Here is a 20,667-nt window from a genome sequence, read left to right on the forward strand (position 1 = left end):
AGTTGAACAAATAAAGCTGCTCCCCGGGCCGCATTGCCAGCTGAAACCCGGCAATGTCGTGAATCCGTCGCCTGCCTACCTGCCTGCGTCAATATCTCGATTCGTAGAATCCTGCCGCGCGAGCCATCCTCCCCATCCACGCACGCTCCATCCAGGTCAGTCCCTCCCTCCACATCTTGGCCAAGCTGTCGAGAAAATCAATTACGAAGCAGCTTGGCCAGTGGGATGCCAGGCCGGCCCTGCGCTTGGGCCCCTGTGTCTTAGAGAACCACCATTTTCTGCCCAATGGTGGGGGCAGTAGCTCGGAAATTATGTCCAATGACAGACTCGGGCTGGCGTTCTTCGTCGCCGTTGGATGGTCTCGGACACGGTCCGCAAGCAACCCTCCCGGGAAGTTGGTGTTGAGAAGAGAGGCACGCACGCACCACAACACCCTGGTTCCCTGAAGGCAATTGCAACCCAGATCGCATCCCCTGTCAAAGATGGCCGCCCCCAAGATTGCATCGTCCGTCACGTTGTCGCGACCGTTTTGTCAGATCTTTTTTTGAGGGTCCTTCTGGATCATCGTATCTTGGCGTGGCTTGACGGCCAGGGAATGAACTTTGTCACACCTTGGGAGCGCGGCTGCGTTGATGATGCGCTAGTTAGCCAATTCAGAGAGAGCTGGGAACCGGGCAGGGCAGGGCAGGGCAGGGCAGGGCAAGGTCAGGTCCGGTGCGGTGCGGTTTCATGCAACCATGTCTCTGTTCGATGCGAACCCAGCGTTAGACCAATTGGGTCGGCAATCAGAAAATGATGCGTTTCCTTGTGTCAGCCGTTCGAGAACTGATAAAAAGAAAAGGTGCGCGGCGGGTCGAGCGGTTCCTCTGCCGAGCCGCGGGATTACGGATTAACCATCGACAATTGACTATCGAGCCGGTTTAAGCGATCCTCACCTTAACTAACTTGAAGAGTGTCCGGCAGGCTACGGCTGAGCTTCCAGGGGCGCTGGTTCCAATTGGTTTCGGGATTCTTTCGTGTGATTGCGGGCCGACGCGGATGAGCAGCTTTGTGGGCTTCCCATCACCAACACTCGATAAACGCGGTCGATCGCATGGGCGCCATGCCATGCCGCTGCCAAAAACGGCCTGCGAGACAGACGCTTTCCCCAGAAGAAGGCCGCAGGGCAGGCCCATTATGCGGCCGGGCAGTCCTTGCACCAGACGCATCCTTGTGGGGTCCCCCGGGTACCTGGGTGGACCTGCCCGAACCTGATGGCAAGCGCGGCCCCACCGAACCTGAACTGAAGATGGAGCTCGAGGTTTTCACTCAGGTAGGTCCATTGTTTCATTCTACAACCAAATCGAGGAGGGCAGCCTCGACTTCAAGGTTAGTTTGATAGGTGATGGCCCTTCTTTCACGAAATAGCATCGATCCCCCTCCCCCACTCCAACACTATCGGCAACCAATTCGGAATTATTGAAGGATCTTCGAAAGTGCAGACCGCTGCCGAGACCTCAAGTGCTGCTGTGGGGAGTGTGTCGCTTCCATACTGTGTACTCGGAATAATGCGGATTTGCAGTTCTGCAACTACCCGTCGCTGCCGAACGTGGATAGGCTCAGTACCTGGTGGGCGGCGCAGTGCCGCATTTAACGGGTTGTGTTCACGGCAGCCGCGAGGGGCGACCAGCGACCGCCGTGTGTGTAAGTGGTAGTGCAGGCGGGAAGGTGTGCGATGGGTGGGCCGGGCCTGCGACTGCCATTTTTGGCATTCACAGCTCTTGCCCGGAAGCTCCGAAGATGAGCCTGATGAAAGCAGCCGCGAACTTAAATCCCTCTTTTTGATAACATCTATGGAAAGACGGGATGGTGAGGGAATGGGACCGGGGCTACGAATAATGTGGAACGAATTTGCCAGTCAGCCACCGCGTTTCGACAGAGCTTGCGAATAACGGCGCCAGAAAAGCCTCAACGTTGCTTTTTGCCCCGTCGAGACAAGCCGGGGACGGCACGTACCGTTTTCGACCTTGGGAGACCCATCGAGCAGCACTTGGCACACAGTCCGGGATCTTGCTCGACACTAATACTCCGGGATCACTGACTGACCTAACCACTGACCACGGGCAGGGCCCGCGCACCACACTCCACGGCTGCTGCTGCCCAGCCCAGCAACGTGAAAGTGAGGGACTGGACGTCACGGGCTGCTCCTTCCACGCTAGTACAGCGTGCTCTTTCCATTCAAGCCCACTGGCAGCCTGACTCGGAGTCTCGGAGGTTCTCATCGCAGTTTTCTCTCGCCTTTTTTGGAAGCCCCGGCCCACTCCAAGTGCAAGTGCGTCCCTTTCATCCACCAGAGCTCTTGGACGGTGCAGTCATCAGCGCAGTTGCTGCCTCCTCTTTTCAGACAGACCCCTGCTCTCCATCCACACTGGCTCGACTGGCTCGAGTGGCTCCTTCCTGGCTGGCCCGACCTACCTGGTTGTCCCACCCCCGGCTCACGCCTCCCTCTTGGTTGATTTTCTTCCTGGATGGACGCCCCCCACCCACCTCACACCCTCCCGTTCCGCTGCTGGCCCCGGGCCCCGGGCAGTCTGGCAGTCCAATGCTTGCGACCTGTGCCCTCCCACGGCCAGGACCCTGGAACCCCTGCCGGGAGATGCACACACACTGCATTCAGCAGGCCGTCTTCCCTGACATACATATGCCGCTCGGGGCAGGTTCTCCTCCACCAAATGCATGCCCTGCCTGCCCTGCTCTCCTCCATGCACGTCTGACTTATCTTGTACCAGACCAGCAACCCCCAGAGGTCGAACTGCATCTGCGGCGCCAGCGTTGCAGCCCTCTGCCGTTCTGTCACTGGGTAGATCGCTTTTTGTTTGCTTCCGACCGCATCATCGCCCCCGTCGCCGAGCCAAGCTCAGCTACAGATCGTCTACCTTTACCAGGCTTCCCTTCCCGGTTTTGGCTCTGCTCCATCTCCATGCTGTCGGCGCCGCCCAGTTCCGTTCCTCGTTCTGCACGAATTGGATATCCGACCCGGATGGGACTCTTCGCAAGCCACCAAGGTTCTAACAGAACTCTTCTGGCGTGAAAGAAGAAAAAAGGGCATTTTTATTATTATTATTTTTTTCCCACACCGGCCCTGCCATCCTTCCCCGTCAGTCTGACAGAACAGCCCGAACGCGGCCATCCGCACTCCCGCCTAACTACCACCTCGACGAGAGACACCTGCCGAACGGCCAACCCCCACCGACGTCGTTGCAGCCGCTACCTTACCTTGGGGCCTGTGTTACTCCGCATCCGGCTGCCCCCCGACTTGCAACCTCGCTGACGACTCGACCGCTGCATGTCCGATCCAAGGGACCAATTGGTGTCCGGCACCCCCCCTACCATGCATGTCGTCTCCTGAGTCCTGTCTTGTCCATCCCTTCCGGACGAGCTGATCCCCACAAACTGCAAGACTCTGCGTGTGGCCCCTCACGTCTTGTGGCTCTTACACGGCACCAATCCCAACGACCAGAGGAACGGCCCTCTCTACCTGCCCCCATCTACCCGTCCGGTCCGGTTTCGTCTAAAGCAGACGAAGCCCCCCGTCACCATGCACAACCAGATCACAGCCTCGGCGGGCATGGACCAAGAGAGCCATCTTTCACACGACAACGCCTATGGTAACGAGAGCTGGGTCGACATGAACTCCTTTCATCACCAAACAACTATGGCGGACTACGGAGGTGGTGGGTATGGCTTCATGCCTCCCATCACCCATGGTCTGCCCTCGGAATCCCTCGGCAGGATGCCACCACCGCCACCTCCACAACCCATCCATCAGTCCCCCGCGACTCACACACAGCTCCCCATGCTCATGATGCCGCACGCGCATGCCCCGTGGCCGAGTATGTTGACGAACCCGAACAACTTTGGGCCGCCGCATTCTGCTCCGCCTGTTCCCATTCCCTCCATCACAGCGCCTCTTAAGACATCCAAATTACCTGCGATTCAGACCACATCACAGCCAAGGAAGACCCTCACGGATGAAAACCGCCGGGAGATGTGTCAGTATGCCGAGGACCATCCGACCGCAAAGCAAACCGACATTGGCGCCCGATTTGGCGTCGAGAGGAGGTAAGATCGCAGAGCGCCCTTATCCACGGCCTCCCCGCCGGTTCTAACATGGTCGCTAGCACCGTATCCAAGGTCTTGCGGAACAAGGACAAGTACCTGAACTCGGAGGAGCGGAGTAGTTCTCCGGTCAAGCGCACCGGCAAAGGGAAAGGGGCCAACGTCGAGAAAGCGCTGGCGAACTATCTCCAGAAAGCGAAAAAGAATGGCATTGTGGTCACGAGAGAGGCGCTCAAGGAGAGGGCGCTCGCATTCACGTCTCTGGCCTCGGGCGACTCTCTTCTCGAGTTCACTAGCACGTCTTGGCTGGACAAGTTCATGTCAAAACATGGCATCGGCTCCAGCAGGTTGATACGCCGCGCGTCGGAAACCAACATCCCAGACAGTATGCGCGCCTCCGGTTCACCGTCGCTAGCACCGTCCCAGCCACATAGCGCCATTTCGCCCGCTTCCCCTTCAGGCCACCTCTCCCCATCCCCGCTGTCGGCGAACAAGAGCGACGAGGAGAAGGAGAACCTGAACAGTTTCATGGGCTTTGCGGCAGACGGTGCTTACAGGCATACAACCTCGCAGAGCACAGCGTCTCTATCTAGTGCTTTTACCGACGCGGCAACCCCGTCCTTCTCCGGCAGCGCGATAAGCCCTACAGCCTCGTTCAACTTTTCTCCGGATGCTAACGTAGGGGCTTTTCTCACCGGAGACCGTGGCGGACATCTACCACCTCACGGAGCCGGCTTTCAGCGACCGCGGAGCCAAACCTTTCCCACTCTGGACCTTGAGTACATGAACCAGCCACAGCCAACGGAACCCGCGACTCCAAAATACCACGTCCCGTCCACCGCGCCGTCTTCGGCCCTCGAGAGTAACGGGCCCAACTTCAGCTTCGATCAGGCAGTTTCCCCGCCCCAGCTTCGCCACAGCAGTAGCAACAGCAGCATCACACGATCAGTGACAACGCCCGTCACCTGCAGTGCTGTCGGTTCATCTCCTGGCTCTCCAACGCAGGAGGACGCACGGAGAGCTGCCGACACCTTGCTATCATTTATCACGAGTGCCAGCGGGTTCGTGGACCAAAACGAGTACATGGCTGTGGTGAGGTTGACGGAGAAGCTCCGCCTCCACCAAACCCAACTCGCCAAGGCTGCGGCACACGGGATGGGAGGACTGTCGCGAATCCCCGAAGGTGATAGCGAGATGCCAAACGCGCCACCTAGCATGATGAAGGTGGAGGCATCCATGAGCGGGTAGGTGGGAAACCCCATCTCTTCACTTCAAATTCCGAAAAAGGCCAGGGCGACGATCAGGACGACCCGCCGCGAAGCCGACTCGACCGTTCTCTGTTCTCGAAATAAAACGAAAATACATATATAACAACATATACGCCGCACGATATACCCTTTTACGCAATTCAAACTTCCTTATACCCAGGTTTTTGGCGTTGCCGAATATACATCGATATCGCTCCCTTACCGGAAGAAACAAACGCTCACGCGACTCCCCATCCGGAAACTATTTCACTTTTTCGCATTGATTTTGGCTCTTTGGAGTTTTCGTCTTTCACTATTCTTTCTGGGGTTTAATCCCACTGTTTTTGGCTTTACTTTGACGGTTGTCCGCCAGTCTGTTCGGTATTTCGATGCATCTTCCCATTTCTCTGTATACTATTATACTTTCTTATACCATCGTTGCATTATCTTGAGGTTTCCTATGGGGTGGTCTCTCGGGTGCTCAGGGAACCGGAACGGCCCACGCTGCCGGGGAAACGGAGGAAGAGTCTGGGGTTGTCCCATTCTTAACCTTTCCTCCTCGAACAGTCGGCGTTTTTGATCAAACCGCAACCAAGCTACCGACAGTATGGTGATGAAGCACTTTGGGGACAGCAAGGGCAAGAGCAGGATGGAACCCGCGAGGGTCTAACTACGGGGGCTACGGGCCATTGGAGTACTGCTAGGGGTTGTGCTATTTCTCGTCAAGGTCTTTTTTCCGGTGTCTTGGTTGGTGGGTTGAACGGATGGCGGTGGGCAGCGGGGAGCCGGAAGTGGCAGGAGTGAATGGAAGAGGGGATTTAATCTTGCGCTAGGATTGGATGAACGGGACAGGACGGGATGGCTTGGATTGGATGGATGAGGCAACATGTGGTCTACCCTCGTTTGGAATCCGGAGGACTTTTTACCATAACTGGGATTTTTGTCTCTCTCTCTTTCTCTCGGCCGAGGTCTGAGGAAATGGGCTGGGCCACATGCTCTTCTCTGAAAAGGGAACTTCTGTGGTTGTCTTTTTTCCCCCCAAAGACCGGCCGGCCTGCGACCGCATGACCTCTCGAGTCCGACCAACCAACCAAACCCGTCAGTTTTGGGGCGGTACTCTAGCAAATCACAAGTCTGGGCGGCCCTCTGCATTTTGAGACACATCAATTCCCATTTTGATTTTGACAGCCCGATGACATGAGACTATCTCTTATGGACCATCCACAGAAAGCCGCTCGGCCCAAAGCTCCAGTACCCCCTTCTCCGTCAGCTCCGGGAGAAGCCTCACCAGTATGAGCTCCAGGATGGCATACACCAAATGCCTGTTGCAGTAAGCATCCGAGAACACGTCCAGGATGCCCCGCTCAATCTCCACTAGGATCTCCTCGTCATCAGTGCGGTCGCAATCTCGATCCTGATGAGATCCCCCCCCTTCGCTGCCTTGCGTCAGCGGCCCTGTCGACGCCATGCCGCTTGTCGCTTCCTCACCTGAACTAGCGGGCTTGGACAACAATGGCAGCGGCGACGGCGGCGGCCCCGACGACGGTGGTGGGTCAGCACTAGCAGCAGCAGCAGCAGAAGAAGAACCCTGACCGCCGGTCTTCGGCCTCGGAGCGGGAGCGGACCGCCGGGACCGGGACTGGGACGGGGATCCTGATCTTCTTGGCCGTCCCTGCCCTCGTGCTTCCTTCGTCTGTGCTGGCGCCGTTTCGATCAGCCTTGCTTTTTCCTTGGCCCCATCTTCCTTTGATGATGACGATGACAAAAGACCCTTGTCCCTGCCCATGTCCCTGTCGCTGTTGTCAAGCTGCTTCCCTCCCACAGCTGTCTTCAGCTCCGCAGATCCTTCCGTTTTGACACTGCTCGCGCTCAAATTGGAATTAGCGCGCAGTAGGCCACCGCCAAAAAACAGCCTTCCCACCCCCTTCGGAACAAGCGCCCAAAGCGCGCTAGCGCACCTGCGCCTAAGGCCGCGGAGCTCGGCATCGGATGAGGGAGCGACCAGCGTCGGTTTGCCGGCGGGCATGTTGTTGGGAAAAAGGGCCCCCCGCACGGTGCGGAGGAGTGGGGGCAGGTTCGCCGCGTCTAAGACATGCCGCTGGATGCCGTGAGAGAGGAGCCTGGAATTAACCTGTAAGCATAACCGGAAAACCGGGCTGGTTTGTCAGGCTAGAAAGCGGGGGATTTGGGGGGGGCCGTCTGAGATCATTCATGCGTGGGGGGACCAGTGGGTGCGTGTTTGTGCGTCTCGTCGGCTCATTCAGGCTTGAAGGTAACGACCAGGGGTGGGGGAAGCCGGCGAGGGACAAGGCCCAGATAAGCTGGATGACAAACCGATCCAGAACGGTGAAGACCGAGACAAGCGGGATGAAATATCGTGGTGGAAGGCGCGGCACTGGCCGCAGAGATTGGCAAGGCTAGCGAGCACCTTTTCGGCTGAGGCGGCTTGCTTACCGGGGCATCAGAGTTCGTATGCCCTTGGAATGCGGGGGATCAGGGGAGCAACGGGAGCACTGGCCACCGAGATCTGACCTCTCACGTCATGTCCAGACGAGCTTCGGCAGTGAGGAGATTTCCCATGACTTCCAAGGCTGCATTCATGCACCACTGTCACGATGGACACGCAGCCCTGTAACTCATGAGAAAGATCGCCCTGGGGGCCACGACGGCGGGGGTAGTTTCGACAGGGGAATGGGCACTTGCATGATCCTGCTCATCCACGCTGGGCCGCTGGCGTAGCGTGGAAAGGGCTCATGTCTCATGATGTGACATGTCATCCTCTCGTCTAAGACAACGCCAACCGAGAAGGGGAACGCTTCATCGCGTCGATCTGTGTCTTGAAGAAAACGTTGAGAAGACGGACGGCGGCTCAGGGGACGGTACGACGCGCACACGGCGGCCGGTGATCTCGTGTGAAGCGACACAAGGGGAGAAAATGAGTTCAAGATCGTTCAGGCTCCGTGACCCCTGTCGCCGTCTCCAGCTCGGCGCGTAAATAAGGCTCGTCCATGGATCGTCTGGCGATGCCCCACGGGGCCTTCGTGCAATCAGACTCGGCCAAGGCGGTAGGGGTTTGCGATTGGCCCAGACTTGATATGCAGGCCGTCAACGACAAGACGCGGCAACAAGCGTTGCCTGCGGGTCGCCGATTCGGCCGCATGACATGTGGGAGGTGTGTTGCACTGCATCCAAGCCTTTACCCCGAGGCCTTGCCCTGGTAGGACATTGGTGGACGCACTGCATCGAGTGACCCCTCTTCTCAGCGGTGGAGGACCTCCAAACGTCCAACTGTGAACTGCAAGAGCCAAGAGCCAAGATCGCGAGCTTCGCGAAACTGCCGTGTCGCACTTGCAACTTCCAGAGCCGCAAAAAAAGCCGGTGATTCGCAGCGTGCATCGTTCGTCGTCAGGTCCAGTGACCGGCGGCTCATGCAGTGTGACATAGCACTTCACGAAAGGGGGGGGAGGGGGTGGGTGTTCAAAACGGAGGGCAAACAGAATCGACCTACCTATCAAGTACGCCGTTCACGCCGGCAATTCGTCCGGGACCCATGATGGCAATCCATTGCAACAGGGACAATACGCCTCGAAGCCAGGGCATACGGATGTCCATCTCGGCGAGATTTGAGACTGCTGACCAGGTTCGAAAGGCCAGCAAAGGCATCCTGGGTGGTCCATGCAGATCCGCATCGAAGGAGCTAGTGAGATGAGTGTGCCCCTGGCCGGTCTCGTGTTGGGTTGTGCTCTTGAGGCTCGCGCCGTGAGAGGCCCGCGGAGGTAAGGAGCTGGATGTCATCAGGATCGTAAGGGCCGTTCTGATGAATGAGATGCCGAGGAAGCACCACTGCAAGACAGCCCAGAACAGGGCGTGAGCCGAGAACCGCCTTTTGCTAGCCGAAGATCTGTTGCTCGATTGCTCCGGACGATCTTGATCCTCGGCTGTATTCCGACGCCCGGCCGCCCTCGACGCGATGATGAGGAGTTCCCATATGAGCCATGGTTCTGATAGTCTGTTGGCTACTGCGTTGCCAATAATTAGCTCCGAAAATATCTGGCCAACCAGAACCGTCAGACAGCCGTTTTCGAGGTCTTCGGTGGGGAGGAGGATGGCGAGGAAGGCGTGAACCAGCAACTGGCGATAGGCTGCTTCGTTTTCGGCCTGCAAGGCGACGCTTTCGGGGTCTTCTGGCCGGGGAACTGGGGAAAGAGCGGGTAGCGGGCACAGCGAGTGATAGATCTCGCGCGGGTCTGTCCTGACTGGTGGCTGGGTGATGGGATCGTGGGCCACTCGGTAGGCTGGAGCGATTTGGGGTGTCAGCGCATCAATCGCGGACTTTTTGTTCATTCCTAGCTCAGGGGCGCAGACGGACCAGTGACATGCTTGTCGAGGAGATCGGGCAGTTCGTCGAATAGCAAGCTCTCCAAATCCACCTTTCTCAGCCGCTGCTCGAGCGCGCGGGTGATATGGGCGATTATCTGGACAATCTCGGCAACAAAGTCCTCGTCGGGTGTGATCTTGGCGTACCAGTTCTGGACGAACTCCTTCAAGATGATGGCAATGAGAGCGTAGAGCTGCAGATCCACATCGTTGCGACTTGTCAGAGGCGGCAACAGGCCTTCTATCGAGGCCGGCGAGTTCTTGCCCTTGTCGGCTTGCTGGGGGCAGAGGATGCGGCGGATCAGGACTGCGGTAGCCTTGTCCGAGAGAGGGTCGGCCGATGCCGTCCGGCCTCCACGGCGAGCCCCTCCAGGTTGATGCGATTGCGCAAAGCTCTCGGTTGAGGCCGGAACCTGGTTAGGTTGCGGCTTGGAGGGCGCTGTCGATTCGGATTGGAGAGTCGAAGTGCGCGATGACGGCTTGGGGCGAGGAGTTGGGATACGGGGAGGAGGCTGGGCAGCGGCGGTCATCATGGCGGTCAAAGCTGGCAACAAGACCCCGTCGTCATGTTAAATTGCCAAACTCTGGCCACATTTCGGTGCCTAAAACAGAGCAAGCGCTGCTCTTTTTTTGAGCAGTCGCGATCGAGAAAGCAGGCAGTTGCGACGCGGATGTCGGAAGGCGGTGGCACCGATCGCTTATCGGCTTGCGGTAGGCGGCCCGGCAGCGTCATGCAACAGCCGAAAACGGCAGGCGGTGAACCCCCACAACGCACTTGTGGGAGGCACGACTAACAACTCGAATTCAAGACAAACTAGAGGTTGTTTCGATTGCTAGGCTTACGTGAGGTGATCTTTTCTCCTTCTACTTCTACCTACCACCTAGTGGATAATTTAGTCACCTATCTTCACTGGGGTTTTCAATCTGATATGGCGTCTTGGTCGCATCACAGTGACGGGTACTTGGTATTGAGTGAGTAAAGAATGCCGAGGGTTCGCCCATTCTCCTGGGGCAATGGCTTGCCTGTGAAGGATGACGTCCTCAAAATATGGCTGCCCAACATTGCGGACTGCAGCCCAAACAGCACCCGGTTTCCCTGATTGTTAGTGAGCATTTTGGTCTCTATGTGTAAAAATACATGGACATGGGTATGGGTATGGACTGGTACAATGACCGAGACACGTCGGCCAAACCTATCATACAGAAAAGGGGGTTGTAGAAACCGAGCGTGGTAGCTCCAGGACTACTGTTCGGTAGACTTGTGCGTTGTCTCGTATCTGTAACAGACCAATGTCAGCATTCGACGAAACAGCGATGGACAGGACCAAAACACTAACCTCTTGCCCCTGAAAGCCCACACGCCCCAGTTACCGGCGCTGATGTCCTGAGGGTCCAGATCATTCAGATCCCATCGTAGGCTACTGAACTTGTTATGACCAGGTTCCATCAAGACATCAAACTCTCCAGCTGCCGTTTTGTTGACGAAATCGATATCACGCTCCATGTCGGCCTGGGTGTAGCCGGTGACAATAATGGGCGCCTTCGTCTCCAAAAGCATGGGGAGCGTCTCCTCCCACTCATGCGAACTAGCGGGATGCCCCAACCCTGGGTGAAACATGACAAAGCAGTCGAAGTAGGGGTCGTAGGGGTAGAAGTGGCCGGTCTTATGAATGGTGTGGTAGTAATCGACGATGGTGCTGATCTTCATAGTCGGCCACACTCGGTCCTCGACGATGGCGCCGAAGGGGTTCGTGGGCGTCCGCGGGGGGAGCGGAAACTCGTCGTCCCTGTTCATCATGCTCTCCGGGCCGATGAAGATGAGGTGGATTCTCGAGAGCGGGAAGAGATGGGCCAGCTGAACCCAGACATCCCGAGGGAGTGACGACTCGGCCCGGGCGCCGAGAATGAAGAGGCGAACTGCGGGCGCCTGCATTCGGAGACCCTTGATATCATTGCCGCCACCCGTCTTCGCCGGGTGCAGAGTGTACCGGAGAGCTGGTAAACATCAGTTGGCGAGCCAGCCAAAAACGCCAGAGGGAGAACATACCACTGAAACTCTTGATACCCTCAGGCGTAATCCTGCCGCCAGGCTTGATGTTGTAGGGGCTAAGCTCGTGAAGGATGCTCCCGATCGTAATAGGGTACGTCAGTAACCTTGTCGCTTGCCTCATGCTCCGGTCGTCGTTGATGGCATTGAACTGCCGCGTGTACAAGAAGGTATCCCAGCTGGACATGTTGACGAGCGCATCTTCCATTTGTGGCTCCGCATAATCGAATTCGGGGAACGAGCGGCCAGACCGGAGATCGTGGTCGTCCTCGTTGATTTGGCGGAGTGTATCGCAAATCGACAGGTGCGCCTCGTAATCGTCCGCCCAGTGCTCCTTGCTACAATACACCGGAATCCCACAATCAGGGCACTCGAAGTCGACATGCGCCGGGGCGATCGAACCACCTGGCTGGTGGTCGTGATGGGGGCAGCTTGCATGTTGTCTTATGAAGGCCGCGCGCTGCCGGATCGCGGGATTCGGGGAGTTTGTGAAGGAGTGGAAGAGGTCATCTTCGGCCAGGATTTGCTTCGGTTGCGACTCGGAGGGCGGGGCAGTTGAGGTTTGCGCAAACCCGGAGGAGAATCGCCTTACAACGGGGTTCTGGTTCTGGGCTGGTCGAGCAGCGGGGGTAGCAAGCTTATCGATCTGAGTTATTGTCCTCGAGGAGCTCTTTCCAGACTGCGAACGCCGTTGCTGCCGGGAAGCATGGAGAAAGCCATTGGGCGCCTGACCCCGCCTTTTGAGGGATACTGAGCATCGTGTGCATATTCTCGACAGCGCTGAGCGCGCCGCGAGCTCTGCCGGAAGAGCCATTGCAAATCCGCACTTGGTAGGCACTTTTGTTGTCTGATATTTAATGATGTGACTTTTCGAAGCTTCAAATGCCGAGCCACCTTCTGCGCTGATGGTTGCCCAATCAAGGCAGCTCCAGCCACGCTCTGTCGGATTGACTTGACCCCACCTCCGTCCCCTTGTCAAGCCAAATTGTGGCTGGGACTGGGCGCCAGCTCGAGCTTGAATTTATTTTTGCGGTCTGGAGCTGGGTTCGGCCCCGGCAAACCACCAACCTCATCATCCAAGTCGAAAGGCTGCAACGTTTTCCCACCACAGTAAAGCCGCGCCGGCTTTCTGCGCACCCCGGGAATCATGGCGACGACATCGAACATGTTTCTTTACTCGCTGACTATCCAGCCGCCAACCACCATTTCGCAGGCGTTGCTGGGTCAGTTCTCGGGGACTAAGGAGCAGCAGATCATCACGGCCTCGGGCTCGCGCCTGACACTTCTTCAGCCCGATCCCAGGCAGGGCAAGGTCAACACTGTGTTGTCGCATGACATCTTTGGCATCATTCGGTCCATTGCCTCCTTCCGTCTCGCTGGCAGTCACAAAGGTGAGTAACTTGGTTCCAACACCCGCACCCCCCACCGTTTCTCGGACAATTAGTGATTCTCGATCCGCTCCGCAGCTTTGGCGGGATGATCTCCGTTTAGAAACGCGTGGTGGCCTGCGGATTCAACGGAATCCTTTTCTGTGCGCCGGACTGTGCTAAAACGCGTCTGCACCTAGACTACATCATTCTCGCCACTGACTCTGGCCGCATCGCGATCATTGAGTACCAGCCCAAAACAAACAGATTCTCGCGCATTCATCTCGAGACATTTGGGAAGTCGGGCGTGCGTCGCGTCGTCCCGGGTCAGTATTTGGCCGCCGACCCCAAAGGCAGAGCATGCCTCATCGCTGGCGTCGAGAAGAACAAGTTGGTCTATGTTTTGAACCGGAATGCTCAGGCCGAGTTGACTATTTCGTCACCGCTCGAGGCACACAAGGCTGGAGTTTTGGTTCTGTCGCTCGTGGCTCTCGACGTCGGTTATGCCAACCCGGTCTTTGCCGCCCTGGAAATCGACTACTCCGAAGCCGATCAGGACCCGTCCGGTGAAGCAGGCAAGGAGCCCGAAGCCCAACTCGTTTATTACGAGCTCGACCTGGGTCTGAACCACGTCGTACGCAAGTGGTCAGATGCCGTGGACCCAACTTCCTCGCTTCTCTTCCAGGTCCCGGGTGGTAACGATGGTCCCAGCGGCGTCCTGGTGTGCGGGGAGGAGAATGTCACCTACCGCCACTCCAACCAAGAAGCCTTCCGCGTTCCCATCCCCAGGCGGCGTGGTGCCACCGAAGACCCGCAGAGGAAGCGGACCATCGTCGCGGGCGTGATGCATAAGCTAAAGGGTAGCGCGGGCGCCTTCTTTTTCTTGCTTCAGACCGACGACGGAGATCTAATGAAGGTTACGTTGGACATGGTCGAAGATAACGATGGTAACCCAACCGGTGAGGTCCGTCGCCTGAAGGTCAAATACTTCGACACGATACCTATCGCGCAAAGCTTGTGCATCTTGAAGAGCGGCTTCCTCTTCTCCGCCGGCGAGTTCGGCAACCACCACCTTTATCAGTTCGAGAAGCTCGGCGATGACGATGAGGAGCTGGAGTTCTCGAGCGATGACTTCCCAACAGATTCTCGGGCGTCCTATAACCCCGTCTACTTCCACCCTCGCCCGCTGGAGAACCTGGTGCTCGTCGAAAGCATGGATTCCATGAATCCCCTGATCGATTGCAAGATTGCGAATCTGACAGGCGAGGATGCGCCACAGATCTACACGGTCTGCGGCAACAGGGCGAGGAGCACTTTCCGTATGCTCAAGCACGGTCTGGAAGTGTCCGAAATTGTCGCGTCAGAGCTGCCCGGCACGCCCGCCGCAGTCTGGACGACTAAGCTGACCAAGTATGACGAGTACGATGGCTATATCGTGCTCTCTTTTACCAACGCAACGCTTGTTTTGAGCATTGGCGAAACCGTGGAGGAAGTCACGGAAAGTGGTTTCTTGACTAGTGTACCAACCCTGGCGGTCCAGCAACTCGGCGAGGAGGGCTTGATTCAGGTCCACCCGAAGGGCATCCGTCATATCGTTCAAGGCCGCGTCAACGAATGGCCAGCACCCCAACACCGATCGATCGTTGCTGCTGCGACAAATGAAAACCAGGTCGTCATCGCCCTGAGCTCCGGCGAGATTGTTTACTTCGAGATGGATGCTGATGGGTCGCTGGCTGAATACGATGAAAAGAAGGAAATGTCTGGTACGGTCACATCCCTCAGCTTGGGAAGGGTACCCGAAGGACTTAGGCGGAGTTCGTTTCTGGCTGTTGGGTGCGACGACTGCACGGTTCGGATTCTCAGTCTTGATCCAGAGTCAACTCTGGAGATGAAGTCCATCCAGGCTCTCACATCAGCACCGTCATCTCTCTTGGTCATGGCCATGGAAGACTCAACCGGCGGCATGACATTATACCTACACATCGGCCTGCACTCCGGCGTTTACTTGCGAACCGTCCTGGACGAGGTCACCGGCGAGCTGACCGACACCCGGCAAAAGTTCCTCGGCCCGAAGCCGACGAAACTCTTCCAAGTCTCCGTCCAAAACCAGCCATGCGTGCTTGCGCTCAGTTCGAGACCATGGCTGGGTTACACCGACCCCATCACCAAAAACTTCTCCATGACACCACTCATCTACTCTGAGCTCGAGTTTGGCTGGAATTTCAGCAGCGAGCAGTGCCTCGAAGGCATGGTCGGTATCCATGCCAACTTCCTTAGGTCAGTTCATTTCGTCTATCTCCCGCCCGCGCTCCTCTGTCATGATGATAAAAGGGATACCTACGCCATGTGCTATGAGGCTTGACTACAACCGAGGTTGTATCAATTGTTCCTTCTGAGACAGCTTGCACCCACCCACACTTGTCGACCACATGTTGTGTGTACCACATGTTGACTTGTTCGCAGGATTTTTACAATCGAGAGGCTCGGCGACACCATGATACAAAAGTCGATTCCCCTCACATACACACCTAAGCGGCTGGTCAAACACCCCGAGCAGCCGTACTTTTACACCATCGAATCCGACAATAACACTCTACCCCCGGAATTGCGGGCGCAACTCTTGGAGCAATCGGGGGCCGTCAATGGAGACGCAGCGATTCTGCCACCGGAGGATTTTGGGTACCCCCGTGCCACAGGCAGGTGGGCATCCTGCATCAGCATTGTGGATCCTCTCGGTGAAGAGCCCCGCGTGCTCCAAAGAATTGACTTTGAAGGCAACGAGGCCGCCGTGAGCGCGGCGGTCGTCCCTTTCTCTAGCCAGGAGGGCGAGAGCTTCCTCATCGTCGGCACTGGGAAAGATATGGTGCTTAACCCACGAAAGTTCAGCGAGGGGTACATCCACGTCTATCGATTCCACGAAGATGGGCGAGATCTTGAGTTTATTCACAAGACCAAGGTCGAAGAGCCACCGATGGCCCTGATCCCCTTCCAAGGGCGCCTGCTTGCCGGTATCGGCAAGACGCTCCGGGTGTACGATCTTGGCCTCAGGCAATTGCTCAGGAAGGCCCAAGGGGAAGTAGCGCCACAGCTCATCGTCTCGCTTCAAACCCAAGGCAGCCGAATCATCGTGGGCGACGTGCAACAGGGTATTACCTATGTCGTCTATAAACCCGAGAGCAACAAGCTCCTCCCGTTCGCCGACGATACCATCAACCGGTGGACCACCTGTACCACTATGGTCGACTACGAATCGGTGGCCGGCGGTGACAAATTCGGCAACGTCTGGATTCTGCGCTGCTCGGAACGAGCTAGCCAGGAGAGCGACGAACCGGGCTCCGAGATCCAGCTTCTCCACGCCCGTAACTACCTCCACGGCGCGCAGAGCCGCCTGAGTGCGATGGCGCACTTCTACACGCAGGACCTGCCGACGAGCATCGTCAAGACGAACCTGGTGGTGGGCGGGCAGGACGTGTTGGTGTGGAGTGGGATCCAGGGCACGGTGGGCGTGCTGATTCCGTTTGTCAGCCGTGAGGACGTGGACTTCTTCCAGAACCTCGAGAGCCACATGCGGGCCGAGGATCCGCCGTTAGCGGGACGTGACCACCTGATCTATCGGGGATACTATGTCCCTGTCAAGGGGGTGATTGATGGCGACCTCTGCGAGAGGTTCAGTCTCCTGCCGAACGACAAGAAGCAGATGATTGCCGGGGAACTGGACCGCTCCGTGCGGGAAATCGAGCGGAAGATCTCGGTAAGCCTCACGTTTTTCTGATCTTGGCATTGAACAGCTGCTAACTCTCGCTAGGACATCCGGACGCGGTCTGCTTTCTAGATATGATGACGACCACGATAAACACGTGGGCTGGGTTGAGTTGCGGATATTGGTTGTATTATCACATGTAAGCGGGCGGCGCTCTGGGAGGACTTTGGCGTTAATATCACGCCAAGTGAAACACTTATTTGCCATAGCCAGCTTCGGCTTGAAGTCGAGACGGGATGGAATTGGAATGAATTGAAAGTCTACATACCCAGCTTCTCTCCCTCCCCGGTCGCTCACCCCTTCAACCAAGCAAACAACCTCCCCTCCCCACCCCCAGCCTTTACGGCCTTCCCCTTCCCCTTCTTCCCCATCATCCCCCGACCAGCACCAAGAGGACCCGGCCCGTCCAACCGATTCGGGTTCGCCCGCTCCCACGCCGCGTCGGCCCGGTGCCACGCCACCGCCGCGTCGAAATCGTGCCCGCTCGCCTCCAGGTACACCACCGCCGCGTCGTAGTCCGGCTCCTTGCACGCTACCATGAACCGCCGGATCTGCACCTTGCGCTCCCGCTCGGCTGCGTCCTCCACGGGGTGGGGCGAGTGGCTGGGGTTGGGGGTGGTGGTGGTGTTGGTGTTGGTGATGTAGGCGGTGGGGATCAGCAGCGTGTGCCGCGCCGCTAGGAGGTAGTCCGCGTCGTTGGGCAGGTTGTTGTGCTGCCGCAGGATGTGGGCGGGGATGCCGTAGCGGAGGGACAGTGAGGTTAGGCTGTCGGGGGTGGGGTGGGGCGGGTGGCGGAGGTGGTGGATTGTGTAGGGGGGTTGGACTTCCTGTTGTTCTTTTTCTTTTTCTTGGGGCGGCTGTTTTGGGTTGGGTTTGGAGTGGAAGGGGGAGGTGTAGGGCGGTGGTGGGGGGCTGGGGGGCTTGGTTGAGTTGGTTTTGGGGTTGATGGTCTGGGCGATGGCGGAGTAGGGGGGCGGCTCGATTTCCGTGTCTGTTTCTGTTTCCGATTCGTCTTCGGCCTCCCCTTGCCTGGGCTGGGCTTTGAGGCGGCTGCTCGGAAAAGACTGGTTCGAGGTCTGACAATAGGGACAGTAGTTGAGGAAGCGGCGGTTTCTCTGGGAAAGGAATTATTAATACGGTGTTTCCTAGAGGCGGGAGCTGCACTGGGGTTTACATGTATACAAGCACCGCAGATGGTACGCCCGCAACAATCTAACTGCCTGTCATCGGGTAAGGGCTTCTCGGAAGACGACGACACTCGGGGCACGGCGGCGAGCAGCGATGCGCAGGTGCAGCATGCTGCCTGGGACATGATTCTAGGTATAAACAGGTGGTCTTCAGGAAGTGAATTTGGTAGATATCAATAATACTTGATTCGTCTGGCAATAAGGTACATGGGTAAGGTTAGACAACCCTCGACCTGGGTGGGCTGGGAGGTCCCGTCCGTGGATGGCGTCGATAGCGTCGATGGTGGCGATGGCGGGATGACAGGGGCCTAGCGCCTTTGGCTGGGATTATGCTTATCGATAACGATAACTAGGGAGCCTAGGGAGCGTGGGAGTGTGGAGTGTGGCAGTCGACCCGGTGAGCCGTGTTGCCATGGAGCCATGAAACAGAAACCCCCACACCCGCCCCGCACACGACCGGAGCTCATCCCAAAACCATGGAAGAAACAAAGAACAACCTGGAACAAGCTGGCTACAACAGCGGCGTCGTGTCCATCTCCGTCTTGTCTTTGGAGTGATGCGCACGCCCGACTGACCGGTTACACGCAACTGCACCCCAGAGACCCCGCTGATTTGTTCCACCAGGCTGGCACGCTGGCTGGCTGGGTTCAAATGAGCATTTGATTCGAGCTGCTCTCCACAACGGTCTGCGGGGGTTTTGGGGCCAGCCGGACCCGCCATGACCCCATCAATGGCCCATCAGCTCTGGACAACGCCCAAGAACAACACGATTGGCCCCGGCGATCCTGGGATCGAGCGACTAAAACCCAGCAGCAAGGGCTGGTGCATTCCAGATCGCAGCGCTCACTATCCCATGTGACCGGTTGCCAATCGGCGCTTTTACCTGCGCTGTGTGGCCGCGTGGTGGAATCAGCACCCTGTTGGCGAGGCAATTGGCAGGACGCTCGCTTTGTGACCCATGTTTGTGTCAACGACCAGCGGCTTGCGGGGGGGGCACCGGGTGTGCCTACGAATCAGCTGCTTTTCCGCCCGGTTGCCCCCCGTTCTCTGGTATCACGGCTTCTAGTGTACCGCGGGCGAGGCGTAGCTCTCAGGAGGTCTGCAGAGGCCCGGCTGCTGCGGGGCTGGCCGCCCCGTCGGTGGGGCGGGATGGATTTCATGGGTCGCTCGACTCGCTCCCGCCGAGTGGGCGGCCGGGAGCTACCTATCGCGAAGCAGGCTAGGAAATGGGCCTTCCACCCGGACACCGGTGAGAGAGGTATTTGAAGGGAACCGGCGCCCAGTCTTCATGCCAGATCCTGTGCCAGCCCACCTAAAGAATCTTCCGAGTTCTTTAAAAAACACACTACCGACAGGGGACATTGCATTGGATATCCAGTGCCAACCACTAATCGACAACCTAACAACAACCTCCCACCAACCATGGCGGTAGGTTGCCTGCCAAAATACCCAAGCCTCCCAGGGGCACAAGCTGATAAGGATAACGATGTTACCCCGCCGCAGAGCTCCTACCCTCAGATTGTCCTGTTTGGCGATTCGCTCTTCCAGGGAGCTGCCGGTATCTCCGACGGCTTTTCATTCCAGGCTGCTCTACAAGCACGTTAGTTTGCCATGTTTTTTGGTATTATGTCAGGGATGTCTCTGAGGTTGACATAAACATCAATGCCATAGAGGTCCTCCGCCGGTTCGATGTCGTCAACCGCGGCTTCTCGGGGTACAACACATCCAATGCCCTGAGCATACTCCCACAAGTCCTCGCACCGCCGACGCCGGGCGGGCCAGCACTCAAGTACCTCGTAAGTTTAGGTCCTAGCTCACTTGTAGAATCCCGGAGCGAAACCATTGACCCGAGGCGGCAAGATCATCCTCTTCGGCGCGAACGACGCATGCGTCCCGTTGCCCACCAACTTCCAGCGTGTTCCTCTTGACAAGTACAAGGAGAACTTGGCCCGCATTATCAACCATCCCATCATCACGGCGCACAAGCCCAAGATCTTCCTCGTCACACCGCCGCCCCTGGACCAGATCCGCGTGACAGTGCTCGACCGAGCCAATGGACACCCCGCCGCGGCAAGACAAACCAAAGTTAGCGCGGCTTACTCGGAAGCCGCCCGGCAAGTGGCCGCCAAGCATCCCGGGGTCACGCTTATAGACCTCCACAAGGCACTCATGGACAGGGCCATCGAGAAGACGCCGGGCTTCGACCCCAAGGGACCACCGCTCGGCGACCCGGAAAGTGGCGTTCGGGGGTACCTCGAGCATCTGTTGCCGGACGGGCTCCACCTCAGCAGCGAGTCGTACCGTATCCTCTACGACCTCGTGCGGCCCCATATCGGCTCCGAATGGGCGGGGACGAAGGACGAGGACAGGGTTGCGTACGTGCTACCAGACTGGCGCCAGGCGCCATGGCTCAGCGAGGATAACCATCTCCGGGGCAAGTCCTTGTAGGACTCGCGAACTAGGGATGTAGCTAGAGTTTTTTCGTGTGCGCCGGCGCCCAAATAAATTTGACACTACCCAACCACCATCGATACATTTTACATTTCGTCAAGGGCCTACTACTATGGATAGGCGGTTCGGGCTT

The 20,667-nt window shown here is 57.6% G+C and overlaps 7 protein-coding genes across 7 annotated transcripts; 3 read left to right on the forward strand and 4 right to left on the reverse strand.

Annotated features, from left to right (window-relative positions):
- Nucleotides 1-3,694: 3,694 nt before the first annotated feature.
- On the forward strand, nt 3,695-5,346 carry F5144DRAFT_486862 (uncharacterized protein; the record flags this gene model as incomplete). The annotated part of the gene is made up of 2 exons (XM_066785575.1): nt 3,695-4,101; nt 4,161-5,346. 2 exons carry the CDS (start codon nt 3,695-3,697, stop codon nt 5,344-5,346), a joined length of 1,593 nt encoding a protein of 530 aa, XP_066644864.1.
- A 1,138-nt stretch (nt 5,347-6,484) lies between these two features.
- Nucleotides 6,485-7,817, reverse strand: F5144DRAFT_185473 (uncharacterized protein). Its single transcript, XM_066782766.1, has 2 exons — nt 7,774-7,817; nt 6,485-7,465 (listed from the first exon to the last, which is right to left on the reverse strand). Exon 2 carries the CDS (start codon nt 7,369-7,371, stop codon nt 6,556-6,558), a length of 816 nt encoding a protein of 271 aa, XP_066644865.1. The 5' UTR covers nt 7,372-7,465; nt 7,774-7,817; the 3' UTR covers nt 6,485-6,555.
- Nucleotides 7,818-8,849: 1,032 nt separating this feature from the next.
- On the reverse strand, nt 8,850-10,255 carry F5144DRAFT_486055 (PXA domain-containing protein; the record flags this gene model as incomplete). Its single annotated transcript, XM_066785526.1, has 2 exons — nt 8,850-9,640; nt 9,715-10,255. The coding sequence occupies 2 exons, from the start codon at nt 10,253-10,255 to the stop codon at nt 8,850-8,852; spliced, it is 1,332 nt and encodes a 443-aa protein (XP_066644866.1).
- A 287-nt stretch (nt 10,256-10,542) lies between these two features.
- On the reverse strand, nt 10,543-12,784 carry F5144DRAFT_567962 (zinc-finger of mitochondrial splicing suppressor 51-domain-containing protein). The gene is made up of 3 exons (XM_066788621.1): nt 11,770-12,784; nt 11,060-11,717; nt 10,543-10,999 (listed from the first exon to the last, which is right to left on the reverse strand). The coding sequence occupies exons 1-3, from the start codon at nt 12,581-12,583 to the stop codon at nt 10,966-10,968; spliced, it is 1,506 nt and encodes a 501-aa protein (XP_066644867.1). The 5' UTR covers nt 12,584-12,784; the 3' UTR covers nt 10,543-10,965.
- Nucleotides 12,785-12,832: 48 nt separating this feature from the next.
- On the forward strand, nt 12,833-17,187 carry F5144DRAFT_567964 (CPSF A subunit region-domain-containing protein). Its single transcript, XM_066788622.1, has 5 exons — nt 12,833-13,160; nt 13,337-15,413; nt 15,600-16,887; nt 16,942-17,051; nt 17,165-17,187. Exons 1-4 carry the CDS (start codon nt 12,917-12,919, stop codon nt 16,966-16,968), a joined length of 3,636 nt encoding a protein of 1,211 aa, XP_066644868.1. The 5' UTR covers nt 12,833-12,916; the 3' UTR covers nt 16,969-17,051; nt 17,165-17,187.
- A 2-nt stretch (nt 17,188-17,189) lies between these two features.
- F5144DRAFT_601315 (uncharacterized protein) lies at nt 17,190-18,208 on the reverse strand (the record flags this gene model as incomplete). Its single annotated transcript, XM_066791138.1, has 2 exons — nt 17,190-18,011; nt 18,071-18,208. The coding sequence occupies 2 exons, from the start codon at nt 18,206-18,208 to the stop codon at nt 17,190-17,192; spliced, it is 960 nt and encodes a 319-aa protein (XP_066644869.1).
- Nucleotides 18,209-19,154: 946 nt separating this feature from the next.
- On the forward strand, nt 19,155-20,660 carry F5144DRAFT_185640 (SGNH hydrolase-type esterase domain-containing protein). The gene is made up of 4 exons (XM_066782768.1): nt 19,155-19,511; nt 19,587-19,683; nt 19,755-19,879; nt 19,944-20,660. The coding sequence occupies exons 1-4, from the start codon at nt 19,506-19,508 to the stop codon at nt 20,529-20,531; spliced, it is 816 nt and encodes a 271-aa protein (XP_066644870.1). The 5' UTR covers nt 19,155-19,505; the 3' UTR covers nt 20,532-20,660.
- The last annotated feature ends 7 nt before the right edge of the window (nt 20,661-20,667 follow it).

The sequence above is a fragment of the Chaetomium tenue genome, assembly GCF_020726465.1.
Source record: "Chaetomium tenue strain MPI-SDFR-AT-0079 chromosome Unknown F5144scaffold_3, whole genome shotgun sequence".
NCBI lineage: Eukaryota > Fungi > Ascomycota > Sordariomycetes > Sordariales > Chaetomiaceae > Chaetomium > Chaetomium tenue.